The sequence below is a fragment of the Cyanistes caeruleus genome, chromosome 4 (assembly GCF_971803275.1).
Source record: "Cyanistes caeruleus chromosome 4, bCyaCae1.hap1.1, whole genome shotgun sequence".
Taxonomy (NCBI): domain Eukaryota; kingdom Metazoa; phylum Chordata; class Aves; order Passeriformes; family Paridae; genus Cyanistes; species Cyanistes caeruleus.
This window is the reverse complement of record NC_141704.1, coordinates 42,194,844-42,212,962: the sequence shown is the minus strand read 5'-3', so window position 1 is coordinate 42,212,962 and position 18,119 is coordinate 42,194,844. Positions and strand designations below refer to the sequence as shown.

Genomic DNA, 18,119 nt, shown 5'->3' with positions numbered 1-18,119 from the left:
TCTTTCTAGTAGAATAAAACAAGAAAAAAAATTGTTCATAAAACTCAGAAAATATTAACTGAACTAACCCTTGTGAAGCTGGAAACAGTTTTGAAATACTGGTTGGTCCCAATTTACTCTAGTTGTCTGTTGAATTTATTACCACCACTCATTGTGCAGGCAATGCCGCACATGTCTCTGTTGATACAGATTAGGGACTGGAGATAAATGACCATTTATATCTTAAGGTTTTCACTGCCATGAATTTTGTTCTCTGTTGTTGTTACCTCTGTTGAACTTTAGAGATCTGACAAGATTTATTAATAAAGTGTCTGTGTGTGATCCTTCAGATTTTTAGAATGAGATTTGAAAGATTTTGCAAAAAAAGCATTTGTTGAAGTAAATATAGAAATCTGTTTATGTGTTGGTTTGCATGTTTTCTGCCAGTGGACACTCTTGTTATCTTTCTAATGTCTAAATTGTTTGTGTTGCAAGTTTATAAGAATGCATGATTATAAATGGCAAATATTATTTTTCATATTTTAATCTCAGGCACTCAAATGCATCCTGAATTACAGAAATCAATCCATACATGTTTGCTCTGACATTTTTTTTTGAAAATTATCTCAAGGTGGCATAGCTATTATTAAATTGCATCAGCCTAATGCATAAATTCACTTGATTGAATTAATGGTTCAGTTACCTGTTGCTTGATTCTATTCTGGGTTTTGAGTATGGCAGTGATAGGAGCTGTTGTCAATTTTCAACTTTTTCTTTTCTTCATTTAGAAGATGGGATTAATCACAGTAGTAATCTATGTTCTAATCAGTTATAATATAGGAATTCTTGATACAGGTTCCTTAGAAAAAAGTGTTCACCTACATTATCTGCAAAGAGTCACAGAATCACATAATCATCTGTGTTGGAAGATCGTTGAGTCCGAGTTCTGGCCCTGCACAGCACTATCCCCAAAAGCCACACCATGTGCCCAAGAATATTGTTCAGACTCCTGAACTCTGTCAGGCTGTGACCACTTCCCTGGGGAGCCTGTTCGAGTGCCCAGACAGTGCCCCCTGAGTGAAGAACCTTTCCTGATATCCAAACTAAACCTTCCCTGAGCAACCCCAGACCATTCCCCTGGGTCCTGTCCCTGGTCACCACAGAGAAGAGATCAGTGCCTGCCCCTCCTCTTCCCCTCCAAATAAAGTCATAACTACCATGAGGTCTCCTCTCAGTCTCCTCCAGGCTCAACAGCCCAGGTGACCTCAGCTGCTCCTCATAAGGCTTCCCCTCAAGGCTCTTCACCATCCTCATTGTCCTCTGTTGGACACTCTTTAATAGTTTAAGAACTTTCTTATATCATGGCACCAAGAATTGCCCCCAGCAGTGGAGGTGAGGCTGTGCCACTGCAGAGCAGAGGGGACAATCCCCTCCCTTGCCCAGCTGGCCATGCTGTGCCTGATGTCCTCCAGGACAGGGTTGGCCTTCCTGGCTGCCAGGGCACTGCTGGCTCATGTTCAGCTTTGTCAACTGGCACCCTTTACACTACGCTGCTTTCCAGCCTTTCATTCCCTGATCTGTCCATACAGCCCGAGTTGCCTCATCCCAGGTGAAGAATCTGGCATTTGCCCTTGTTCAGCTTCATATGGTTGGTGATTGCCCATCTCTCTGGTTTGTTGAGGTCTCTCTGCAGAGTTCCTCAACAGTTCCTCCCAGTTTTCATCTGAAGTTCAGGGAAATACAGTTTCTTTCATTACAGTTTCATATTTAGATTGACATATTGTGGCTTTGTTCCTAGGTACCCGCACTCAGAAACATGCTCAAAGTTTTAAGAGTTTAGTTTGTGAAGTAGTTGAGCTCCTAAAACCTATTAAAAATTGAATTTGCAAGTACGCCAAAGTTCTTAATCTCTTCTTATATCAGAATCTATCATGAAAAATAGATGAGAACCTTGGATCTGTTTGTTATTTGGCAGTGCATTCAGCCTTTACTACCCACAGATAATAGCTCCATCACTTATGGCTGCTTACATTACTCTTAAAGCATCTTGTTAATTGCTTGAAACTCTGCCAAGCTGTAACAGGTTGGGGTGGAATTTTCCACTTGGAGAAAAGAACAATATGGATTCCTCATTTCCTGTATGCTAATGAAGCAGGAGCCTCTTGGAAAAATAGTATGCAATCAAATAATTAAACATTCTGCATTAAAACATGCAGCTAGGGAGAGGAGTTGAGGGGAGCATATAGCTTGACTTCCAGCTTCTTCCATCCTTTCAGCACTTACTGACTTTGTTTTGTGCAGATAAAAGTATAATGTTATGTCACTTATTTGTGAATGCTGACATAGTGAAAAGAATCACATGTGATATTCCTATCATAGAATTTGATGTTCATGTTCTTCTGGGATTTCTTACCTGTTTGGATTTTTTGATTTGTTTTTCTTTTTTGAAATTTAACCTGAGCTTTTTTTAGAGGGAGTTGTTCTGTCTTTTTGGCCCTACAGCAGCAGAATTATTTGAATGCTTCTGTGTATGTAATTGGATATCATGACCAGTGTATGAGTACAAAATGCTATGTAGATCTTTGATTTAGGAATATATGTAGATAGACAAGTATAGACACATAGACTCTTTTTCCAAACTGGGATGCAAGCCTCTAAATACAGCAGGATTGTTTGAAAAAAACTCTGTTTGTTCTTAACAATCATGCTAGTTTCCCTTAGCCTTGGCTCAGCATGACTTCTGTCTCTGCATCATGCTTATATTATCTGTGGTCTGAAGTTTGGTCATTTTGCATGCACCACACCCTAACTACTGAAACTAAAAACTTGTGTGCCACATCTCCTCTGGTGACAAAGACAGGGAAAAAAATCTGATTTGACCTTGACCAATTTCCTTTTATGAAGAAAATCTTCCATAGCCTCGGTAAATACTCAAGATAAAGAGATAAAATAGCTCCCATGCTATGAGTTACTTATTTTTCCTCTTTGAAAATACTTTTCTTCAAGTTTTGGGGATGTGGTAGTTGGCTTTAATCCAGTGAAAGAACTTTGGTCCCTCTGTCTCCCTGGTACCTTCACAATTACTAATTTTCATGTAATGCACAACTGGAGGCTGTGACTCACCTGGAGACAGCCTTAGCTGATCTTTACTTGGGTCTCTCAGCTGTAGTCTCTTGATCCTCCAGTAGGAGCATTTGATAACCTGTGACTTCATAATTTTTGGAAGCTACTTAGTCATTTATTAGAGATGGATCAACTGCTGGGATGATGAAATCCTGAATCTTCAATTGGCATTTTCAGACTGTCATTGACCTAGGCAAGGGAACATTTATATGCACAGTCCTTGTGAAAGAGCTGTGTAAATCCAGAGTGTTAATCTGAAAGCTCTTATTCTTCACCATTACATACTTGTTTCATATTGATTGTTTCCAAGCTTTGAGAAATTTGCTTCTTGAAGAAAGACACTTTCTTGCTGTGTATGCTAAACTCTTTCTTAGAAACTTTATGACTACAATTATCTTATATATATATATATATAAACATATAAGACTTTCTGACATCCCATTCATATATTGTTCTTCAACTTTGCCTACCTCAGCCTCTCATTGTCAAGGATTTCACTTTGAAAAATGTCCAGCTTCAGTCATTTTGTATGTGACTTCTTAAGATTAGCAATTTTAAAATAATGGGTGCTATGTTTTTAATTTAAACAAGTTGTGACAGATAACCTAATATAACTACATTCAGAGATTAGGTTTTTTAATATCTTTCCCATCCCTTCAATATACTTTCAGGACTGTTTTCTTAAACTTACCTGTATTTTGAAACAAAATTTAGGTACTTGAGTTATTATGATTAAATATAAACATTTTCCATGTTCTCCTGCTATTCCATGCTTTGCAATGTAGAGTGATGGAGGAGAAGTAGATAAGGTAAAATTTCTGCTACTTTGAGACTTTTGACTAAAGCTTACCACGTGGTTCTCTCTCTAGCAATTCTGTTCCAACAATAGTTTTCATCTCAGTTATGCTATTCCAGCCCTAATAAAGCCTTAACTTAATCTCCTCACTCAAGTGTCTGCAAGGCCTTTTGTGTGTGGGTGCGGTTGCAAGTGTTCAAATCACTTCACCTTTTTCTAGATCTCTGCACATTTAAAACATAGAAAATTATGAGATAAATTATGGAAGCCTTGAGAAATCTGTGTTATTCTCACTAGCATTTGTTTGATCCTGCAGGAGAAGCCTACATGAGGATGAGCCGGCTGCCCGAAGCAGAGCACTGGTATGTGGAGTCACTGCGATCCAAGAGCGACCACATCCCAGCCCATCTCACCTATGGAAAACTGCTGGCTCTCACAGTGAGTTTGTTATTATATACTCCTGGGAAGTGGTCTCAGGTCCTTTGTGTAGTTTAGGTAAAGGGATAGATGGGAAGGCTTTGGCCTGAAAATTGCTTTTTGCCTTATTTGTCACACTGTTTCAGTTACTTCTTCTAATTTAAGACTTAGTATTGTTTTTGTTGGTTTTTTTGGGTTTTTTTGTGAGACATTGACTCTATTCTTGAGGTAGTACCAACTCTGTGCTGGGAAAAAAACCAATTATAATGGCACAGGAACTTCGTAATGCACAGTAAGAAGTTCTCTTGATAAAGCCTTTGTTATAAGTTCTTTGGATAATAAGTATTGGAATTAATTCTGTAATATATTCAGTGTTTGACTCAGGGTTGTTGGAGCAGCATATGGCTGGGTGTCACCTATACTTTGTCAATAGCATCTCATGCTTTGAATTTACATTCTTTAGGGGTATCTCTTTGAGCATGTGAAAGAACTGCTCAACTACTAAGAGCTAGTTCTAAAAAATCAGAAGAGGTGGACTTCCTTATTTCTGTAAAATTTACTTAATTTTTGACTGCAGGTGTGCCTGTAGCTCCAGGTAAACTAACCCCATATCAGAGGTATAGCAAAGTGCCAATCCCTCCTTGATGGTCACACATTTTGAAGATGAAAATTGATTTCTATTTTATTAATTCAAATAATTCTGTTTTAAAACTGACTTTCATTTGTTATTTGTTTCTCATTCCCATTTTTCTTTCATTTTTATCTATTCTCCATTTGCTTTCATTGTTCACCTTAGTGGGTTCATATTTGCTGTCTGTGCACTAATGACACACTTCTGTATGGTTCTTGAGTTGTTGTGCCTCAGTCTGAATATTCCTCAGCTGAAAGTTCCTCAGCTTTTCACTTGGTGATAAGGTTTTTCTATAGTCTTGATTGTGCTGTCCAATCTTCAAGCAAAAGATGTCTTTTATCCAGTGGAAAACAACAGCTCATGATTAATTTCAGGAGATCATTTACTGTTAGTATTTGAATTTGGAAAAGGGGAAGGAAATACAACAAAAGTTTTCTGTATGAGTAACAGTTGAAGACTTAAAAATCGGCCTGTGTTAATGTTAATTGCAGAATTTTATTAAAAGCTGCCTAGAAGGAAAGGTTTTAACTTGCAATGAAGTCAAGGTGGTAGTGTTATATCTACACTGCCTGTCAGTTTCACATCCTGGAAAGGATTTTTTTTTTTTGAACAATGTCCATTTACTGTTAAAATTGCTGGGATATTAACAAATATATGTGCCCACTGTTTGCCTTCTTCTAGAACAGGACTACAAATAGGTCGTACAGGAAAATTGCTGTATTTACCTTGCTTTTCTAGCAGATATCTTGCACCTAGGAATAATAGCAGAAAGTCAGTGTTACCAGCTTCTTCTTAGCAGATCTTTGACACAAAAGTGCTAATTTATTGGAATTGCTGTGGGAAAGTGTTGTGGTTTAGGAATAGTATTTCCCAATTCAGTGTTCCCACTGTAACACTCTAAACCACGCGTTGCTCTCTCGCTACTCCCTGTCCCTCCCGCTGCAGCAGGCTGGAGAGAATTGGAGGCACAAAAGGTAAAGATCATGGGCTGAAATAAGAACAACCTACTGCACACAGTAATATAATAAGAAAACAAACAGTAAGAGCAATAATATTAATAACAAAGTACGAGAGAGGCGAACTATTCACGTGGGAATGCTCACAACATAGAAACCCTCAATAATATCCAACCCTGCCACCATACTCCTTGATCCAGAAGTGACCCCTTTCCCCCTTTCCTGGATGGGGAGGTGGTATAGAACAACCTCTGGGTCCTGGCCATGCCTCCTCTGGCTACAGCAAAAATTAACCCTATCATGGCCAGAGCCAGGACAGGAAGTAAAGAGTTTTCTTAACAAAATCCAAATTTTTGTTTGTTTGCTTTGTTACACACACACCCACTCCTACCCCAATACTCCTCTGGTTAATTTTTCTGACTGCTGAGTGTGTGAAATATGAGATCTGTTAGGGAAAGTCTTGCAGTGGTTCTGGGAAACAAGGTCTCACAGTTTTCTTCAAAATAACAAAATCCCCAAATCCCAGAAGCATCCAAACATTGTGAGCCACTAATTTTTTTTAAAAAATTCTTATTATGAAAGTGCAGAAATAGGATTAAAATTTAGTGTTATTATCCCAACTTTTAGAAGGAGGCAACGAAAAATCTGCATGAGTCCTTATAGTAGAATTGAACTGTTTACTTTTCTCTGGGGATATAAATGGAAGATATGTGTGGGGTGGATTGTGCCTTGAGCATCTGAGCTGTGTTTGTGGAAGAATGTGTCTGAGCAAGAAGATTTGTATACAGCTTTCAACACTGAATACTGCATTATGATAGGCAGTAAAATACCTTTCCTTTCTCAACACACACTTGCTTTCCTATACTTGTTCTGTACCATAACTGTAATCTGTTCTCCTCACATTTATTTGTTATTATCTCTTGATACTTTTTTCTTTATTACTGTTGCTTCTCATATTCATGGCAATATGTACAGGTAGGGTTGATGTCCATTCTATTGACAGCAGTATAAGCTGAAAAGATGGTGCTGATGTCCTGTTGACTTTTAGAATTTCATAAACATATAGCAAGAAACATTATGATGACAAAACATTTACAGATGGGCAAATATTTTTCTGATGGTTACTTCATTAATGAAAAAGAAAAGTTCCTTTATCTTTGATCTGTTGAAATTTTGCATTAATTCTAATTAGTTCTTTGAGCTGCAGGTCTGAAAAAATATTCAACACAAAAATGGATTAACAGATTTGGCAGTAAAATATGTGGGGTTTGTTTCCATTTTGGTCACTTAATCAGTGTTGCAGGTTACTGTCTGCTAAGTGATTCACAAAATGCATTTTGTCTACTTCCTGGTATACTGAACTTGTCCTAGGATTTGTTCCCATTGCAAATATATAGTTGCTGTAACTGACATGCTTCCTGGAAGTCTTCATAAACTTCACTGGGATTTGGATTAGAGCTGCTCCCTTTGGCATAGTTATTTCAGCCCAACCCCAACTTGAGCTACCACTGTGACTTATTCTTCCGTTACACTTTGCTACCTGGGTTAGTGATAATTGTCTCACAGCCTGTAAATTTAGGAAAGAGAAAAGCCTTCTTCAGTTAGTTTCTGGATGTTGGAGAAGAGTGTTAGAGGCTTCTTTGCTGTCATCTATTGGAATCAAACCTTTGAACTTTTTACAAACCTGTTTCTGAATATAAGTGCTGAAACAAAACTGTTAATAACTGTTCTCTGTGTCTTTTCTAGGAGAGAAATGTGAGATCACTGATGAAGTGAAGGGCGGATGTAGGTGCTAATATAGATAGAAAATTTTCTGGCAGTGAAATTGGGGGTGTAAGGAAAGAGAGGAGGTAATTTCCAGACAAGTTCCTAAATTCCAGCCAGAGGCAATTCTAATATAAAACCCCCAGCAGTAAAGTCAGACCTGTAAAGTTCACAAATTCAGCTATGTTTTATTTCTTTGCTTTAATTCCAATGAAGTGGATTAATTTTAACGTCAGTTTTTCTGCCTTCTCAAGTCTGCTGCCAGTATTAATGCTTACTGAAAGCAGCATCACATAGAATCAGAGAATCATCTAGGCTGGAAAAGACACAAGTAACACTCAAATGGACTTGGGCATGTTTCTGTATATGTAGGAAAAAAACAGACCAGCTTAAGAGTTCCAGAGGAATAGCTAATGAATTTACAGTCTTGTTACCTAATATCATAAGTCACAAGAATTTCCTAGCTCCTATATTAGTTCATGTTATATGTTTATATCTAAGAATTACAGCTCACTAAGCTACAATTTTCTTGAAAATATGTTAGGACAGCATAATTTAGTGGTTGAAAATCATGATTAGTAGCTCAGTTACTAGAATAATTGGAAAATAGCCAGTTGTCTGGGGCTTAGGTTTGTCCTTTTTTTATATTTTGGAAAGGACATGTAGCTGTTTAGAACTGTAGTGCTTTAGCATTACGTGCTTTTTCATACCTTCAACTTGTTAAGCTGCTTAAATCGCTTGAGGAATTTGTTTTTCAATGTGATATGTTAGTTGACATAGCCAATCTTCTGGTAGCTTTGTACCACACCATCTGAGCCTCATCCCTTGCTTAGGTAATTTATTTCTACATTGTAAAGAAAAACATAATTTTTTGAAAGGCTTTTAAATTGCAAGGCTCCCAGCTTTAGGATAAAAATGAGTCTGTCAAAAATGACAGTGCCAGGTGATGCCTTGAGCATGTACTGTAATTCATTTTCCATTATATGAGCAGACCTTCTAGAAGAGAAGGCATTGGCTGTCATGCTAAAAAAATAATTTGCAAGTAAGGCTTTTAATTTTTTTTTTCTTCTTCTCACTTCAGTAGTCCTAAAGAGAAGACTAAGAAATCCTCCCTCCTAATGTCTGGACTCTCTGCCATGAGTCAGTGTTTGGTTGTTACAGTAGCATGCTACTCTGAGATGCTTTATTTCAATTGGAAAGAAATGTTTTTAAGTTTTGTTTTATCTCCTTTGAGTGAAGTTGAGCCCACAAATGACCCTGCATAGTCTGCAGTAGTGGCTCTAATTGCTAAAGTACTTAGGGACAGCCTCATATTGTAATATTTAGTGTGCTGCATCTAGGAATTACAGGCTTTGCTATATTTCTCTGGAAAAAATTGCACAGTGTTTTCTTGCATTTTACATGGCTCCACACAGTGCTGTTAATCTCTTATTTCTTACTGGCTTGGAAAATCACCCGAAGTGCTGTAAGAAAAATTTACTTTGCCTTGTAAAATCTTGGTACTGGAGCTCAAACTATTCAGCAATAATCATCCTAGAAGATTCCCTGTAATATAACATATTTGATTTTAAAATGTTTTCTTTAAAGGGGATTGGGAAAAAGGCAGTCATAGACTTGATAGAGAAAGGCAGTGTTTTGGATTAGTATAAAAGTAGCAGGATTGTGACATTCAAGTATCAACATTGAAGTTTAGTACTTTTCTGAAGTTTTGAGATAATTGCTTCTCAGTGAGTGACCATATTTTTGCCTGCAGTTGATTGTTGCCTATGCTTCTGACAAACAGAAGACATGAGGTATCCTGCCATTTTTGGTTAGTTCTGAAATTACTCAGTGTTGCTATCAAATACCCTACTGTATTCAGTAATTGGTGTAGTGCTTGACTGTTGTCTCAAAATAAATATAAATAAATGGCAACATAGAAATAAATGGAAGATAGGAAGAATAGAAAAGAATGGGACAGCAGGGGAAAGGGAGAATGGTGTACAATGAATAGACTAATTCAACATTTACTATTTCTGTAATTACTTGCTGCTGGTGTTTCAGCACAGAAAGGAAATTTGCATTTCTTTTGGAAAAATCTGTCATATTGTCATCTTTAATGTCACTGGTTCATTGCTACTTTTTTTTCTGTCTCTCTAGATCTACACAAATAGGAAGAAAGCAGGAATGAGGGAGAACAGTCATGATGTCAAAAGAATTGTGACTGTCTTTAAGATACAGAAATTGAAATGCTCTATGTTAAATCTAGTCATGATCTTCTAGAATGGTTTCTTCTTTCAGTAATCAACTCCTTTAAAGCAAACAAAAATATTTTCTGTAATACTTAGGGGACCAATAAATGCCTACACATAGAAGAATCTTTAATTAGAGAACACGCATTTTCTGAACAGGTCAATTTAATTAGATCAGCAAAGCTCTTAGGTATTTCATTTTGGGAAACTATATCCCTTGGCTATTAGTACTGCTTCTAGGAAGATTTTTTTTTAAATGAAAATTGGAAATTTCAGTTAAAGTCACATCATGACAATATGAAAATGACACTGAATCCACGAGAATGCCTTGCCTAGGAAATCAAGTTAAGCCAAGCAATAGCCACTACTGCTTTTCTGTCTTGTAGTCAGTTTGTCATTGGAGTCTGGCACAGACACTATAAGCTTTCTTGACACTTGAAATCTCTTGAGGGTTATAATCAATACATGCACAGTTTGTACTTAGTTCTGAGTTTGCAAAATGAGAGTTATTTTCATTTTTGTTCCCAGCTTACAAGCAATTCACTTGCAGGGGCTAGAAGGAAGGGGTTTCCCTCTTCAGTGGGGAAAATCAGGTTTACTAACTTCAAAAGTGTGAGCCCTTTTTTAAAGGTTTGGTTGTCTTGTGTATCTGGAGCTTTCACACCTCCAGTCTGAATGACAGGATTTCCGAACTACAGAAATTTCAATAGCTGACATCTATATTGAGTTTGCATTTCTTCAGGGGCTGGCTGCATGCCAGAAGTATTGCATCCATAGATATTCTTTCCAGTCCCCTTAGGACATGAGTTTGGCTGCATGCCAGTTGTAACAGAATTAATTGTAAAACAGAATATTTTCATTTAAATATAGCATATCTGTCTAGTTCATAAATGTCTCTGGAACAGGTATTTAGGCACATAACCCCTCACTAACCTCCTTTAGGGAATCTCATCTTTGGTATCATGTTTCTGACTTCCTGTAGACAGGAAAGGGGGAGCCCTAAACTTCTCACTTCACTCAACATAAGTTTAAAGCTTGTTACAGAGAACATCACTGATACAGGATGAACTGCTTTCGTGAAAGAATCACAGACAGTTTTGGGTTTGGAGGCAACCTTAAAGATCTAACCCACCAAAAGAGAGATCTTTTTTGTTTTATTACATGATTAGATATAGCTGCTGTAGTTACTCTGTGCATAGTAATTTGGTCATTAATTGTGGAAAAATAGGCCAAATTTAGCTTAGAAGAAATTCATAGGACTCAGTGAAAGCAGCGTGATACTGAATTTATATTCTACTGACTGGCCAGTGAAATATGAGTAGATATAATTCACTTCTTTATCAGAAAATATAAAATGTGGTTTAAGACTAAACAGAAAAGAAAGGGACTAACCTGGAAATTTACTTCACATTTCAATACATATTTTTGGTACAAAATGGTCAAAGCTTAATGACTGAAGTGAACATTTCAATAGGGTTCTAGACAGTAAATAAATCATAAGGTATAGAATGAAATCCATTCTTTAAATGTTTACTTAAGACTTTACACAATATTTCTTGGTTTCAACAGTGATGTAAGGAGGTAAATTCCTTCTAGACTTCAAGCTATCCCAAAAGAAAGACTAAAAATAAGATACATCATTAAAAAAAAAACAAACAAAAAACCCCACCACAACAGAACAACAAAAAAAAACCTCCAAGGGGGAAAAAAATTATGTCTACATTTCTTTTCTATATTGTTATGAATACTTTAATAGAACCAGAATGATTTTGGTGATAGGGGACACATAAACTGAAAAAATGGATGTCAAATAGCTTTAATATATTATTGATTCATTTGATACATAATACTTGAAAAAAGTATCACCTTAATAGTGTTTCAGTCATGTCCCAAGTCAGTAAGTTTTGAGCTGGAACAGGCACTGCTTCAATCTCAACTCTCTGGTTATCATGCCTTTAATTGCCACTGTAGATACACACTCAAGAGCACAGTATATTACTATTCTCTCAATTAACCTTGGCTCTTGGAAGAATCACACTGACTTCAGCAGTATCTCAGTGAAAATAGTAGATGGATTTTTACTCAACATAATTCTGTGTCTGTTTGAAGGAGGACTAATGTTATATATTAAGATGGAAGTGGACCACTTAAGGTACAAATAGAGGATTAAACTAAAAGAAGAGGTTGGATTTTATTGATTCTACCAAGGTTTATTTCCAAAGGGAGCTAGGTTATGTACTGGGTTTTGCAGAAAGTATGCGTTGTACTGAATTGTGCATGTGAGGACCCTGGTCCAGTGAAATGACTGGGAAGGAGAGTGTTAGTCATGACCTCAGTGACAAAGTTATGTGGATGTCACAACAATGAGAAAGTTGCTTCACATTTATTATAAAGTTTAATGTATGATGAATTACCTTGACTTGGTAGATAAAGATTTATAGTGTAATTTCCTCCAGAGTAATCCAATTCATGCTTCCATACACTGAGATGGCTTCTCTGCCATGTTTGGTTATTATTATTTTATTTTAATAAAGATGAGATGAAAAGGCAAAATTTGTCTTTTTAATGCACAGGAAGTATAGAAACAGAGATAAATTTTAAACCTTTGATATTAAAAATCCGAGTCCTCTATATTTCACTTGGTCTAGCATTTCATATACAAATTATGGTATAAGATATTTGTATTGTAATTCAGAGTGAAGAGGGAAGGGTTGTAGAAATAACAGCAAAATGAAGGAAGAAAGAAGAATCCCTTTAGTTACCAAATACTAGATAATTAAGTTCTTCTTGAACTACTAATATTTAGAGCTGGGGTGGAGAGCTCGCCTATGTCAATGACATCATTGTAAGATGCAATTCCATAGTTCCTTTTTCATTAGTCCAGCTAAGTAAAAGCTTTTGAAGAATTTATTACTCATTTACTCAGTATCACAACATTTGTGTTGTGCCTTACAACTTTTGTGAGGCAAAAGGAATTGGTTATGAAACAGGATATGTAGATCTGCAGTTACTTATGGAAACATGAAAAGGAAGTCACAGGTTCAGTTCAAACTTTTTTACTATCGCTGAATAGTCTGTGACTTTAAAGTGTTCTAGAGAGGAGGAAAAAAAACATGTAACATAATATTTGGTTTTCTCTATTCAGTGTGCACATTTTAATCAAACTTCCGTTAATAAATCTTTTCATAATTCAATCTGTTTTATTAAAACTGTGAATGCTTGCCAAAAAAAGAAAAAAGAATGGATGTAGAGAGTGACAGTTAACTGCATTTTTGGCATAAATTAAGTTATTTATGCAATCACATTATTACCTGTTAAAGTTGGTAAAACTGTATTGAAGAATGAAGTCTGTGTCCTACACAAGTGATCCCCCGTAACTTTTGAAGAATGATGAATGTTTATGTCATATAAAGTTGGTTCAAATTGCAAAGACCACCTAATTTGTTGAACCACCTTACTGGTTGCCACTGTGTCATCATAGTTTCCACAGGAGGGTTATTCAGAGCTGCTCAGCTGTATTAGTCTTTTTCCAGTTTTACTACCATTGCAGGGTCCCTGGGCCTCCAGCAGCCTCAAGTACAACAGCTGCCTCAACATGAATTTGGCACAATTTACCAGAAAACTGAGGAAAAAGAAATTGGGGTGGATACCAAAATGCTAGTTTTATCCTCAGCTTTTTAATATTTTAAGGATAAATACAGTCTTTCACTAATGTGTGAATTGCCCTTAGTTGGCGCTCTTTCATTTGTTCTGGTGATCATAACAGTCATTTATATTTAATTTGTATGAAAGCCCAGATAAGCTGTATGTTTGACCATATTAGCAAGCACAGATACATTGATTTGGTCTCTAGGGAAGAAGCAACCAACCAAAAAAACCCTCTTGCAGTCAATTGCAAAGAACTTGTTTTAAAAATCAAGCTTCTGAAATAATACTTAAACAATTAACAGTTTGTCTTCAAAACCCGTAAGCACCCAGCCATTCTGATTTAGAGTCTGCATGATTTGTGGAGAGAGAGGTATTTCTGAAAACCAGGAGAACTTACGTGCTAGGTTGTAAGAGCCCTGTTTTACTTACCTGCACTTTTAAAACTTCTTTTTCCCCTTTTTAAATTTGTTGGTGTTGCTGGAAGATGGTAATCAGAGGCAAAAAATGTTTATTTGGGCATGAGACAGGGGAGAGGGGGACTGATGTTCTCTTTATTAATGGAAAACTCTGGGAAGTTTGTCCTTATTATATGCTTTAGGTCCAGATCCAGCAAGGCAAATATCAGCCAGTCTTTCAAATCAATTATTAAAGTGTCTTCATCATGTTCAAGTTCTTCAGCAAGGAGATTGACATTGATTGTTTCATGATTGTCTTGTTAGTCTCTGCACTGAAAAGCCATAAATATGCCAGTGCATCTGTGCAGAGGAACTCCATTAGTGTTTGGGCTGGGACCACCCACTCATTTCTCCTGAGCTGTCATATAGCACCTTTTCATTAGCCACTTACCTGGACTGAATGTAAACTGGTGACCAAGAGGAGAAAGGTGTTTTGTGTCCCATTATTAATCTTCAGGGCTGTCAAGTTATTTTCATTAAAATTTATGAATAACTTCTTTATCCTTAAAAAAAGTCCGCTATCATGTGGTAGAAAACTTAGAGTTTTTTGCTTTGTAAAATTGCCAGGGTATGTCATTGTGCATATATGACTGCAAACCTTGCTGCTAGAAATTGGGAGGTTTCCAGTAGCTCTCAATTCCTGCGTTTGTATGGGTCAATACACGTAACAGTGAGCATGCACACCAAATGGCTTCCTGCCCCAAATCAGTATTTTTCAGCTGTTAAAACAATTAGTTGGATTTTCTTTAGAAGTTTAATTTCATTCTCTTATACCATTTGTTTTATTTAATGCTGAGAAATGTGGGAAAGGGACAATGACAGGATTACTGTCAAGTAAACTGCACAGTGTCTGCATTCTGTTGGATAGTTAAGATGTATATTTGATAATTGAAAAACGGTTGATAAAAACTAAGTTTTAATTGTGAAATAGCCTGATTCTGTCAAGTGGTTGTATTTTACATATTTTGACACAAAAAATGATGTATATTAAATCTATGCTGAGAGCAGTAGACTGCATTAAGCAGAACATTTTAGTGGTGTTGTGCAAGTTTCCTCACAACGCCAGTCTACAAGAAAACACTTTTATACATTTTTTTAAATAGTTTCTGACAAATGTATATAAATTAAATTTGGCCAACATGAACAAATGGAACTTCGCTGAAAATTTTTAATCAGAGGACTTTATGTCTTGGCTGATATAATTAAAGATTTTTCTCCCCTTTATCTGTGAAATGACCATTTGAGCCTGTAAATAGCACAGTTCTTTTGATGTTATGTATGCTGGCACCTGTCATCATTGTGTATTGTAGGTCTCCTGACTAGCCTGAACTTGAGTGCAGCATGCCATTTGGAAAGTGCCAAAAAGAGTAGAGCAGTCATGTATTTTTGGTGATTCCAGTAAATAAAAATTAATCATGTTTGACAAATGTTTGTGGCCTTATAGTTCTGTACATAGAAGCTACAATTTTTTGTCTGTATTCAATGAACTGTGCTTTGATGTTCTAGAAATAGACACAGAGTGCAACCAGCTAAAACTAATTATGTGACTCTGTTAAAAAAGGCAATTATGCAAAATCTGTAGATGTTCATTCTGTCAGTATTCATGATACATATGTTTAGTGCCTCGCATTTTGAAGCCTCGATGCTAGACTTAGAAAAGCCATTGTAACTTTCGGCAGAACACAATTACCAGCCTCAGTTTTAATGTGCAAAATTGAGTGTTTGATTATCACCTCATCCTGCCAATTGTTTTAATTGATGATTATTTTCTTATTCATTTTTTGTTCGTAACTATAGTTGCATGCTATTTAAAAAAAATTGTGTTTTAGATATACATACATATATATGCATATACATGTATATATATACATACATACATATACATACACATACATATATATATATACACATATATATATATATGTATGTCTTTACTCCACTAGTAAAAGAAGAAAAATCAGTCTGGGCTACCTGTCGTATGGTTTTTTGGTTTGGGCTTTTTGTTTGTGGGTTTGTTGTTTAGTTTGGTTTTTTTAATAAAGCAGGATGAACCACTGCAGTATAAGATAGTGTACTCTATGATGTAGTTGTACCATTTCGTTGGTAGGAATCTCATGCCATGAGGATTTGGCTGTAAGGAATATGGCTTTACCAAAGAAAGTTTACAATATAATGAGGCTGAATTCTTATCTCCAGTGAACATTCATTTTGTGAAACTGGAATCCTGTAAATGTTAAGCCTGTTGGTATCTCTTCCAGGATGATCGCTTGAAATGTGGCCTCTGCTGGTTTTGGTGGAACCTGGTCTTCATACAGTTCTTGGTCTGCTGCACAACTTCCTTCACTCTATTTTATTGTCTCTATGACCCCTGAGGGAAATACTGAGAATCTAAAGCAGCTGTAATCATGAACAGACCTCATTGTTATTCCTGTGTTAACTTGTGGGATAGTGCAGGATGTGTGCCATGTCTGTTTCCAAACCACAGAACTTGAGAAAGCCTATATGGCTGTATCTGTGAAATAACACTCGAGGCAACTTGAGAGGTGCAGACCACAAAGCCTTTCTTCCACAGGGGTTAAGCTTAACTGTTCTTTATTCTGCAGGCTGCCTATTTTATAGCACAAACCACAGCAGCTAATTTCGTGGGGATAGGGATAAACAGGTCGCAGGTGTCTTAGTGAATATGTGATAGTGATTTATGTTTGAGTATCAGACTAGACTAATCCAATATCACTGTTTTTTCAAGAATAATGACCACTAATGCATCTGCTCTGGCACTTCTATACCATAATGGACCTATAGAGATTTGGTGATTCCAGTGATAAGAAAATCTTTGTCCTAGAAAATGTCTATTCTTTTTACCGTAAGTTCTGTTAGGCTGTGGTTTGGTTGGTTTTGGTTCTTTTTTTCCCTGACCAACTGTCATACCCTTGACCATTGTCTTTAAAAATTAGCATTTCTGTTACAGTTGTTTTATGATTGTCAGTATTGATTTCTGATAAAATATGACTTCCCACATTAAAATCAGAAACACATATTTTTTTTACTTTCCACATTAAACCCTAAAATAGTTTCTATTTACGTACTTTCATTTGTGGTAACTTTACCTTTGGCTGTGTATATAGTATTTTTTAGGATACAAGGAAAAGAAATGGAGCTGCCTCAGGGGCATTCAGAATGGATATTCGGAAAAGATTTTTTGCTGTGAAGGTGACTGGTCACTGGACCAGGCTCTGCAGGGAACTGGTTACAGCACCCAGCCTGTCAGAGCTCAAGAAGTATCTGGAAAACATGTAGTCACATGGTTTTAGGTAGTCCTGTGAGGACCAGGGATTAGGAGTGAATATTTAAGGGTCCTTTCCAACATGAGAACTCCTAGGATTCTATGATTTTGTAGAACCATAACATGCTTTTCCTCCCCCAGCCCTCACTGACTTTTTTTCTTAAGAGCATGACTAAAGCTCTGTCCTAGTTTCCCTTCTGAGTTTAGCTTGGGTGAGTGTAATGCTTGTCCGGAAAAGTAGCATGGAACTGATGTTCACCCCAAAGCCCTTTACAATACTTTTTGCAATATGTTTGTACCACTTCCTTACTTCTTGGACATTGATAATGTTGGATACATTTCTTCCTCAGTCTGGAGATCTTCACCATAAAGTAGCTGACCACAAAACTTACTGTAGTATTTAAACACTCATATTGATTTAAGTTAAAGTCTAGTGATAATAGTAGTTGTTTTTCCGCAGTGCCTGGAGTTTGGAAATTTTAACTGTACATGATTGCTCCAGGGTGACACACTGTTAAAATGATTTCACCCCTTTTTTTTTTTTTTTTTTTTAGGGACGCAAGAGTGAGGCAGAGAAGTACTTCATGAAGGCTATTCAGCTGGATCCTACCAAAGGAAACTGCTACATGCATTATGGTATGTTTCAGATAGATAGGATTTCAACACGTGTTCCAGGCTTGCTGTTAATCTCTCCCAGTGATTAAAGATTTGAAAAGTTCTACTGGCAAAATATCTTCTCTAAAAGGAAAGAAACTAATCTACCATATATTACTTCATTGCAATGTTTCAATCATTGTAGAGGGAGAAGTGAAGATTTTCATATTTTGCATAGCTTT

General features: G+C 36.6%; 1 protein-coding gene across 4 annotated transcripts in view; it reads left to right on the top strand.

Annotated features, from left to right (window-relative positions):
- The window catches only part of TMTC2 (transmembrane O-mannosyltransferase targeting cadherins 2), a 268,691-nt gene that overhangs the window by 207,245 nt on the left and 43,327 nt on the right, over positions 1-18,119 (top strand). For all 4 annotated transcript variants that reach the window (XM_086887822.1, XM_086887824.1, XM_086887826.1 and 1 more), the window contains 2 exons: positions 4,215-4,336; positions 17,838-17,919. In XM_086887822.1, the coding sequence (XP_086743948.1) occupies positions 4,215-4,336; positions 17,838-17,919 (204 nt within the window). The remainder of the gene's footprint in view (positions 1-4,214; positions 4,337-17,837; positions 17,920-18,119) is intronic.